Below are 11,849 nucleotides of genomic sequence, written 5' to 3' on the forward strand. Positions count from 1 at the left end.
TGTTTTTACTTTATGAAACTGAAAAACTAAAGTTGTTTGTGAAGAAAATCAGGACAGTATGAATATTTTGTAAAGGCCCTCTTTTTATAACTTTGACAAGACAGTTTGATGTGCAATTGCATCAGTAAAGTTCAATATTCTTTGTACTTAATGAGAAATAATTGATTTCCTAAACGTTCATTATCATGTAATAATTTATAAGAGTTTGGTTATTTAATTTCATACCAATGCATGATAGATTTACTAACCATAAACACTTCATCATCCCCAAGATCTGTTTCATAAATACGAGATGGTTCACCAGTCCCTGAAGAAGAAGTAAACAAGTGATTGTAACTTTTCTAAACATGAAAAGTATCTTAAATAAAAAATTTCTCTAACTTAGAAATATGTCCCTTATTTTATAAACTTTATTGTACAGTTCTACGTTAGAAACTAAACAAAAATGGTAATTTAAATTCTATATCCAACAACCAATTCTGATTACTGTTCTAAATGTACATACATCAGGAATAATTTCCATTATTCAATGAATTAAACAGAAAGAGAGCATTTAATTATCTTTCAATTGATCTACTACAGAACCTACACTAACTGGAAACATTAATTTTTGGAATTAAAATCTAGTATTGACCATATTTTACTTACTTTTTGTTGTGTATGTATATAAAGATTTGGATACATTTCATTAAAGAAAGAGTGCTGAATATTTGATCCAATTACCCTTTCTTTCTTTGCTTAAATATAGACTAAAAGTCTCTATTAGTCACGAAGCCAGGCCCCCCAAAAATTAAAAAAAAAAAAGTGCCCAGAGAGATATACTTTGATATCATACATTTTTTTGAAAGGTTGGTATGTATAGTTTAAAAAAACCAATGTTACCAGAAGAAATTCTCTTGAAAGTTATAGCTCGAAATGTAGCACTACCCAATGTACCCCACAAAGTGGGATTTTTGGCAAGACAAAACAATGAACAATAAAAACATCTGAGGATATCATACAGTTTTATGGGTCTTTTTGAATATATTGCATCGTCATACATACTGACACTCAGTATGCTGTTTCAACATGTACAATCAATATACTGAACACTTTTTTTACAAAATATGTAAATGTAATGAAAGAAAAAATGTAGGCATTAAATGGGTCAACACATTTACCTTATAAGCAAAATTTTTAAACAATACAAACAACTAAAAATATACTGTTTCATCTGACAAATTATGAAAGGGCATAATCATGCACACACCCACCCACCCAGACCCACATACGATTCCTAGTCATTATCCTCCTCTGACGAAGATTCATTGCTTGGAATTTGACCACATTTTTCTGTTGATCCTAGATATGCATAATCAATCACACATGGAATAGATGCTCTAGAACATGTACAGTTTCAAAGACATCTGCTCACTTTACATTTGCAGTAATGTGGCTGAGCACAAAATGGTTTGGCTGGTTTTGTCATCATGGTGGGAGATGAGGGTTACACAGATAGGCACGTTTGAAAAGGATCAGTTGATACAAAGATTGAAGCTGATGTTGCCTGAGGAGGTTCAGATCGTGGAATCCATTGCCCCCATAAAGGGATGTTGTGAATCTTCTTACTTCATCTAATATGACATCAGTTACAAGAAGTGGTGTGTTGGGTTGACCAAAATTGTTTAAGAAGGGAATCCGATACCTCTGTGAGTAGATCAGTAAATGCTGATTCAAATGGATCTGGTAACCTTGCTGGTGTCACAACAGAAGATGGTTTCTTATTCATGAAGCGAGTCATATATGAGAGATGGTATCGGAAGTCTTCGGCAACCATGTTAATTTTCTCATCTTCATATCCTTGTATTTTAGTAAGAATCATTTTATTATTTAAGTCTTTGGCATTTTCAGAATAGACTGTTGTTGAACATCTGTAACCACACGTATAAAATGTTTGTCACCTTTGCTGTTCCTCTCCTTATCACACAGAAACCAACATGTTTTGGAGTCTATATTTGTTGATACACATGAACTTGTTGCAACACCATCAACAGCAAAGGTTCCTTCTGCTGAGTAATCTGTTTTCGATTCTCTGCTTCTTTTGTTATGAGTTGTTTCCTCAATCTTGTTCTTGTCTGCATATGTGCTCTTATATCTTCTATGATACTCGGTACTTGCAAGAGAAAGTCATGTTTGTTGTCAAGATAGGGCTAGAGTCTTTCATATACATGGTTAGCATGACTCAGCAAAGCTTTCTTGAATGTGTCAATACCCCATTGTGTTAGTTCTGCAAGTGGATCAAAAGATAGGGGTCTGGCATGTAACACATAAGTCAAAGTTCACTACACCTGCCCTTCAATTATGTGTTCCTTTAAAAAGAAACTCCATTACTAGCTTGTTAGCATAGAATCATCTACATATACAGCTAGATAAATATTGAGATAAATTATTTTTATGCTGCCTTAGCACAATACCGACATACAAGTGCTTATTTAAAGGTTACTTACAACAGTTTTGTGCTGGAGCAGCAGTCACGTAGACATAGAGACATGAATATATACTGAAGAACGTAGGTAAGAATTCTAGATATATATAGGTATTCCGACAGATGAAAAAATACACCAAGCCAAGAAGCACATGACCAACAATTCTCACTTCTGCTAAATAATGTGTTGAGGAAAGTGTTAGAGAGCTGCTGATTGATAACAGATAATTCTAAATAATTCTGGAAACAATTGTACAATACATATACATGAAAATCTTTTTTACAACTTATACTGTTTAGTGTTTGTTTTATTGGCCATAATTCCAAAATTTCTAGAGAAACAATACTAAACATGGTATCCATACCTTCAAAATACTGTCATGTATTAAAATGCATTTGATTTTCATAAAATACATTTTCCATAATACTTCCAAAGATGTGTAATATTGGCATGTTTTCAAGATTAAACAAATCCAGCCATAGTATATTAAGGCAATTGGATTTTCACTGGTAACCTTGCTTTTCATAATCCCCAATAACAGTACTAATGACATTTTATGTTGAAAAAAGTATATCTTTCAATGACATGTCAACCCTTTTTTTTTTGCACAATAGCTCCATTTGGCCCCTGACTATATTTGAAGAATGATTCCACTTTAATAGAGCAGCATGTTTCAAAGGTAGTTTTGAAAACTGTTTATAAATAGGTTTTAAGGACAGGATAAATACTGTGTCTTGTTTATAGTAAGTTGAAGGAAAAATGTTTTAGCTAATATTTCTTTATTTAGTAAAGTTAACTTTAACTACATAATAAAATTTAATTTTTATTTGTACTTTTACATACAGTATTGTATATACTACTGGCCAGAGGTGTCTAACAAGAATCAACTGATAGATATATTGACTGTTTGGTCACACATATAAACATTGAAAAGTACTGGTTTCTTCTTCAGGGATTACATGTGGTTTATGTACTCTTTAATTTTATTCGTTTTATCAACTATCATGCTCATGTACACATGTGATCAACATTCTATTAATTAAAACATTAATTTGACAAATCAAGTAAAAGCAAGGTTTGTTCTTTAATAACAATTGCAAAAGTTTTTTTACAACATTTTACTATCCAGTTGTTTTGTTGCACCAAAACTTCTGTTTTAATCATGGAGCACTAGTTAAGTATTGTGTTAAAAATGTTGTTATAATACCTATAATCAGCCATTTACAAGCTTGATAAATAAATATATATATTTCATCACAAGGTTGAAAGAAATCGCACCAGCAGATGTCGCCACTTGATTAATACTCACCCTGTTCTAGTTTGTCGAATCTGTGAATGGTGGATAATATTTCGTTCTAAGCCGCTAGGACAAGGAAACGCGACCTACTTACACGAAGCAATCAATGAAACACTCGAGAAAATGTCGCACTGCTGCAGTTCTTCAATGAATGTAAACATCATACACACGCGCGCGGGTTTTAGGGCAAAATTTGAACTGTGCAACTACAGTTAGACAGTCAAATTACCCAGAAGTCACTTCAAAATTACCAAAAATTCAAAATGGTTTTAGAAAATTCAGACAGACAACAGATCACTTAGTTAGACTAACAGAAACAATAATAGATAGCTTTAATAAAAATGAATGCACTGTCGCCTGCTTTCTCGATGTCGAGAAAGCCTTCGACACTGTATGGCACAATGGCCTCAGGTTCCATATAACGGAATTAGAACTACCGCGGGTGATTATTCGCTGGCTATCTAACTTCTTGGAAAACAGAACATGCAAAATAAATGTAAGGGGAACCTACTCTAAGGCATTCACCCCAGAGGCAGGTGTACCCCAAAGAAGGGTAGTTAGCCCTATTCTATTCATTATGTATGTGAGTAATATGCCTCTAAAAGACCCAAATCTAGGTTTCGCATCACAATTCGCGGACGATGTTGTGGTCTGGAAAAGTGCCCCCACCCCATCCATAGCAGCAACAAATTTAAAAACATTATTAAATAACATAGAAGAATACTGTCAAAAATATTGAATAAAAATAAATGTCCCAAAAACCAATTACTAGCTTTCACAAGATTAACAAAACAAAAAAAGACCCACCTAAACTACACATGAATGGAACGCTTCTTCAGACCACAACCTCGGGTAAATTTTTAGGATTAACTTTAGACCCAAAATTGACGTGGGTAAAACATACAAATAATATATTAACAAAAATCTGGAAACGTACAAATTATGCAAGAAGTCTAACAGGCAAAAACCAGGGAACATCACCTGATAACATTATTAAAACATACAAAACATGTATACGTCCCGTAATAGAATACGCCTGCCCTACATGGATAAACATAGCACCCAAACATATAAATAAGATACAATCTATACAAAACTCACTTATCACCACAGCATATAAAGTCCCCCCCCCCGCAGTACCTCATTAAAATTCATGCACAGATATGCAAAGATAGAAACAATAGCCGATAGACTCTTGCATAATACTATAAATTACTTTGCAAAAAATTGGCAAAAGAATGACCTACACTGCGAACTTGATCGCTACTACATACATGATCGAAGTAGACCTAAGTATCTCTCACCTGTAAACATATACTTTAGAAATAAACATGTAATAACGCCACCTATTACTAGACCTTAAAACCCTACACTGGTTAGAATCTAAGAACGATACATTTAATAGGGTATCTTATGTAAAATGCATTCTATTAGCCTCTAACTAGTGAAATGTGTTGTATGCATTATGAAACTGACTCTAGAGAAATAGTGCAAAACACAGAATGCAACTGTCCATACCTACATAAACATTGCCCTCAATGGGGTCGGAGCAAGTGCGGTTTACTCCGACCCTCATGTCGTATCACCACCAACACTCACTGGTAGTAAATCACTGTCCGGAAAGGAGGAAGAGGTCACCGTGAACCTGACCCTCCCTGGTCCATCACGCGACCAAAATACCGATATTAGAAAGAAGCAGTACAAATGTTGTAATATGAAATGGCTGCTTCACTTAATACATGTCCGTAATGACACGGAGAGATCAACATTTAAAAACAACAGCAATAGTAAAGTGGAGACATTAAGAATGGAGGAAACATGCCTATGTATTCCGTATATATTTCTAACAAATAAAATAACCTCCAATAGCAAAACATAAAGCTTGAAATCTGAACACAGTAAGCTTTGCTTACTTCATACACACACATACACACAGTTTTTCATTTCATATTTAAATACACTATCAGACGTTGTTACAACTGTAACTAAGTTATGATTCTACGCTTATGTTATTGTTTTTAAATCACAATGTTACTGTTCTTTCCCACAATTACACGAAGACAACAACAAGCCAAAATATTTTTTCCCTGTTCCACACAGTTTAACCATAACACATAATCAAAGCCACTTTGAAACACATCTAGGCCAACAGTAATCGTTATGTAAGGGAAGTAAAATAATTTCGAAACATAAATAGCAAAATTTTGATGAAATTAGATAGAACCTGAATCAAACAGGCTTAAAATGCTATAGTTAAGGGCAAAGAAAGGCTTCATATGAACATCTGGACACTTCATCAATGTACAACCACAGAAATAGCAAAGACTCACGAGAATGTGCTTTTAAAACTATGATGAAACATCACTGAAACAATAGAGAGACTGTATAACTGTTTCACTTATATTGTAATACAGTCTATCATTCTCCTGGTAATGTTAACGTCATTCTTTACTGACCTAATACAGACTTCCAAGAACCATGATGCACACTAACATTTCTTCTGTCTTCCACTACACTTTACTATATTCACCACGGGTATCGAAACCCGGTTTTTAGTGGTATAAGGCTTACTGTTGAGCCACTCGGCTGAGTTATAATATACACTATTAAAAAGGTTTAAGTGACTGGCAGTGATTAAAGTAGGGTTAATGCGCTGGTATGCATATTGGTAAGGAAAATATGGCGGTATGCTAAACCGTCGCAAATTTCATCTCATATCAAACACCTCCCCCCCTCAAGTTCGTATATACCGGCACCTCTTCCATTCCACTTTAACGCAGTTGACAAGACTCATTCATGGCGAAGCATGATTTCTTAATGGGTTAAGCGTATTAAGTCCCAATAATACTGACAATATCACATTTCCTTCACCAGTGTTGACAAGCTCGAGAACATATTCTCTTGAACAACAAAAGTTTCATTCTTAGACACATCTAAAGTTGCCAGTGTTTCCAATAGCCACCAAGCCTATCTGCCAGCTTGGTCGTTATACGCCATTAAGACTTCTTATTCCGTAAACAGTTGTTTTAAATAGTTTCCAAGAAAGTTTTGTCACTTAGTGGCCTTAGCTGTGGTATTATCTGAAACTCGTTTTTATCTAAGAACTATTTCATTATCTCAATATTTTCAAAGTTAGATTAGATCTGATTATAAGAGATTTAATTCACAGTTTTCAAGTTCAGTTATTATATAATGTCTTCCAGATTATATGAAGATCATAAGGAATATTAAATTACTTTAGTTTAAACCTTACAATATATCCTTTATGCATTTAATTATAGTTTTCATAAATACTTAATACGTTTTTTCAGTACTGTAGTATTTCTTACACTTTATGTCCGAATTTTTCGCTTATACCTTCTCCTTTGTTGAGCAGCATAATAAAAGTGTTTTAAAAAACTGGTGGTGAACGAAAGGCCTCAACTCAACAACAACGGTATCCATGGCATAATGATCAATACGCAGTTAATGCTACTAATGCACTATTTTCACTGGAAACCAGTACTGGGACAGTAAAAGTGGCATTACTAAAAATGGCGATGGTTTTATTGTCATAATAGTTTTATATGTTCTACAGTAATTGCTGTACGCTGAATACGAAAATGATATCCATTTTTCTCCATCACATACATATTTTTCACAAAACGTCATAACGCAATACTTAAAAGAAAGACCACAACACGTAGTTTTGAGACTAAAACGACACACCAAAAAATAAGGATGAATGAGGATGTACATTCGTTTGACATCAATGTTCTTCCTTTTTCTTCAGTTTGTTTATATTTTTGTTAACAAACATAACAATAAAAATGGTCATTGTGGTAAACAAAATAATAATTTGATCTAATTAATTTTTTTTCTCGATTTGTAAAAAAATCCTTAGAAAAAATGAATATTATATTCGAAAAGTGCGTAGCGGAATTATGGAAAATCCATTATTAAAATAAAAATAACTTTTATGAAGTTTAAATTCGGAGCTATGTGTTATTAGACGTCTTAATGGAACAGAAAATATCATGTTTCACTTGCTTGGACGTACTACATACGATTTGTTTTAGCAAATATAGTCTGTTACAGTAAAGAATGTGTAACTCTGTAACTCATTAAATCCGAAGGATTAGGTTAAAAAACAAAAGGGCAGAAACGACACGACCCCTCTAGAAACAACATTTTGATATTGTGTCTACAAAAACTTGTCAGACATTAGTACGAAATATCACTGAAATTTCTTCTGTGGACAAATGATAGCATATGAACTTGTGAACGCAATAATTTAGAATTATCACAGAATTCAGAGGCATCCTTTAGGCTTAGAGGACAGATTAATGACAGTCTGAAAGCGCCATTATTAAGGAAAGAAGTATTATTTGACAATTTATTTTTTTTAGGTTTTCAATCCCAAAGCTTGTATTTGATACCTTATGTGTCCAGGTTTACTAAGTTTCGTCACTTTATGACAAACTGTTGATGAGCCTAACGCTACATATAAACTCAGCGTTTCGTAAAAAACGTATAACTGTTCACTCATGGCGCAAATCGATAAGTAATGTCGTCAATTGGCGCAAACAGTGAATACGATCAGCTTTATTAGTTATGACATAAAAGTCAGACAATATGTTCACGATCTGGACCGCATGAAGAATTATAATTGTGTGAAAACACAAGTATGTGGGGAGAAAAGTTGGTAAATGGGCAGATTTTGATGATAAAAATTAATACAGATCAATAAAAAAATTAAATTTCTAAAAGAAAGTTCATAATTAATTTTATAAACTATTGAGTGTTTTCTCTGAACCCCCCCCCCCCAATTAAAGTTTTGGTTGAGTTTTTTCAGTATTAAGGAGTTAAAAATACAGATGTAAATACAACTAAATACTTGCCATCAAAAAAGTCATTTACAGCTAGCCTCACCCCCTTGTCAAAGGCGCGGGCATCAGCGGCTGTTTGGAAGGTGAGGCCGAACTTCTTGTTTCCTGTCCGCCAGTGATAAAATGTTGGCATTACCCTATTGTACTGAAAGTCCTTCTTTAGTGTACAGCTGAGGACGACCTGTTCAAAAGGAAAAAACAAATCCAATAAAGTTGTCTTTCGAAACGTGTAAAATACTTAACGCCTTACAATGCATATAAAAAAATAACCGGAAATTTATCGAAAACACTAATATTTTACTACGAAGCGTGGATTCGTTACATTCGTTCCAGGAATTTTAAAATACGACACATAATGCAATAACACATACCAAACTATATGCAATAAATTCAGGTGACTAACCAGCTAAAGTAGTCATTAAAATTGAAAACACATTCAATCCTAATAAGTATGAAAGATACTGAGTTGCTAATTTCTAAACTAAGAGCCAATGGTATGACATATCTGGACTTGGCAATACGACCGCCATTTTGGTTTTGATGCTGTTTTCATCCAAAACTACACTGACGTGTGCTGATTGAATTACATTTCCATTTTCAATATAATACTTTCAACAATTTCGAGTTGTTCTCCAGTTTATGGAACATTAAACTTCTGTAGTGAAGGGCTTCCTGATGCTATAAAACAATAAAACATTTTTTAAACATATAAATATTTTTTATGTTGAAAGATGCACTTTTTTATTATTAAACTACACTTAATTAATATAGCTCACATCATAATAATAATTATTCTTCATGAAAACTGTTGACACAAATAGCATCCAGCTATTGTATTGTGCGAGACGTCTCGTTAGCACTAGATATGGCAAACGTGGCGTGGTCGACATACTTTTCATTGCTTTCACTAATAAGTTTTTAGAACTGACTACCCAGTGATATCTGCCAATTTCTAATAATTTATGTCAAATGTTTCTTGTTTTACTACATAAATACACAATAAAACCAACCGACTATAATGTTTTCGCCTTATAATAATTAAAATTAGAATTTAATAAGAAAGATACAATGAAATAAAAATGGATTCCCCTCCGGTAGTCGAATAATCATTTGAAGACATCCAGTTGACACCACAGTCAACAGTGTCAGAAAGATAAAGTACTAACCCTAAAATTACCAATGGAGCCACATCAGTTTTTGCACATATTTCTAAAAAATATTTTTTAGTAAAATTGCTTGTGGATACATTACTTTTTTTGGTTACAGGGCCCCTAATAATATAGTCACACAAAAAAAATGTAGCAAAAAATACCATCAATATTACAATTAATACCACTATGTGAATTTATTTTATTTTATATGTATCTGGCATATAAAACGAGTGTTTGTTTATAGTTCAGCACAATGCTACACAATGGGCTATCTGTGCTCTGCCCATCACGGGTATCGAAATCCGGTTTCTAGCGTTGCAAGTCCGCAGACATACCGCCGTACCACTGGGTGGGGCATAAAACGAATGATTTCACACACTTTGTTTTTTGGTCAGTTCTTTACTTTGAGTATTATAATAAGCAAAATCATCTTACTCAATATTATGCAAATATACGAACCCCATTGACAGTGTACAGTATAAAAATATGTCGGTAATCTGATGTTAGAATTAATATTGTGTCCAATACAATTAGGCACATAAACGAAGGGGCAAATCTGTAAGAACTAAAGATCTGAATGTTATAAGAAGTGCAAAGTTCTAAGCGGATAAAAAAAATGATCCTGCAAATCAAATATAACAAGACTTATTAATCAACTTATTGATAATAAAAACTTGATGATATAAACAGTATTTAATTAGAGATAAAAACAAACGGATTACAACTAACACACTGTTTCAAAAATATACTGAGATGTGTTGGAGTTCAACTAATAATAAAACTGCAATAAAAAACACGAAACTCGTTGTTCAAAGAGACATTTAATACAAATAATTTTTATTACCAAAAAAAGTCTAACGATTAATGTGCCAGAATGTGGAATGCAAGGTCTACGGTTCGCGCCACGATATACTGCTGAATACGCTCCGCACTTTAAGCTGTTATATAGTATGACAGTAAATTCCGCTATTAGGTAAGGAGCAGCCGAATAAACAGAGAGAGTTCCTGACTAATTACCCTCCATCTTGCCATCAGTTCTAAATTAGAGACAATTATGCCTGAACCACAGTGGTTTCTGACCTGGTCGCACAAGGTTTAAAATAATAAATATCAAATATACAAGTAATTTTCCAACTTCAGTCTGCTACCGTCAATCTTTACCTGAGTTAAAAAAGTAAAAACAACGAGCACGTGGGCGAAAGAAACGTGAGCGCTGACGTCAATAACAGAGTAGTGACGTTCAGAAAAGATTATGTACTTGTTTAATTCATGAACGGAGATATGATTTCCAGATACTATTCATAGATGGGCATCCTTAAGCAACATGAATATTTACACAGAAATGCTGGATATAAATAGTTACAAAGGCCTTTTTTTCAGTAAATTTGTTTTGGATAGTTCTGACAAAAACAACTAGCCAGAACTTGAAACATTTTATGTAGTATAGATATATTTTAATATAAACTACACGAACATAGCAAGAGTTACAGCTGATAAATTCTATTTTATGTGAGAATCACTTAGGAATTTGGCTGAACTTTAAAAAAAATCATACATTGTTGTTTGAGACTCATTATGTAGGTATTCGTATTTAATAAACGACATACACTGAGTGGTCACAAGTAAACAGACACCTAATGTTTCGTCATTTAGCTGATTTATGCTAACTAATTTGTGTTCACAGAGCACTATATAAATGAAAATGGTCCGTACACTAATTATCTTGTGCTACAACATGCCTAGAACTCAAGGTTCTCTTCAATTGTCAGGATTTTGTTAGAGGAAGGATAGTTGGTCAAGCAGATGGTGAAATAAGTCAGCGGCAAATGTCGCAGAATTTGGGAATCCCGCTTTCGACAGTCAACAGAATCATCGTGCAGTTCAGGAAACACGGCAAAGAAACAACTGAGCAGCGTCCGGGTCGTCCTGGTCCATCGAGAGGACAAAAGGGCTGTCAAGAGGATCATCGAAATGGATCCCAGATTAACGAGTGCAGAAGTGGCCAAAGTTGGTGGGATGAGTCCGAAATGTGGGGGGGGGATTCTCCACAGATTGGGTTATCGTTGCA

The 11,849-nt window shown here is 33.9% G+C and overlaps 1 protein-coding gene across 3 annotated transcripts in view; it reads right to left on the reverse strand.

Annotated features, from left to right (window-relative positions):
- LOC106478313 (sprouty-related, EVH1 domain-containing protein 2-like) overlaps positions 1 to 11,849 on the reverse strand; it is a 179,959-nt gene that overhangs the window by 8,806 nt on the left and 159,304 nt on the right. For all 3 annotated transcript variants that reach the window (XM_022381956.1, XM_022381950.1, XM_022381960.1), the window contains 2 exons: positions 8,643 to 8,811; positions 249 to 307 (listed from right to left, as the gene is read on the reverse strand). In XM_022381956.1, the coding sequence (XP_022237664.1) occupies positions 249 to 307; positions 8,643 to 8,811 (228 nt within the window). The remainder of the gene's footprint in view (positions 1 to 248; positions 308 to 8,642; positions 8,812 to 11,849) is intronic.

This window comes from Limulus polyphemus, unplaced genomic scaffold (genome assembly GCF_000517525.1).
Source record: "Limulus polyphemus unplaced genomic scaffold, Limulus_polyphemus-2.1.2 Scaffold10, whole genome shotgun sequence".
Lineage (NCBI taxonomy): Eukaryota > Metazoa > Arthropoda > Merostomata > Xiphosura > Limulidae > Limulus > Limulus polyphemus.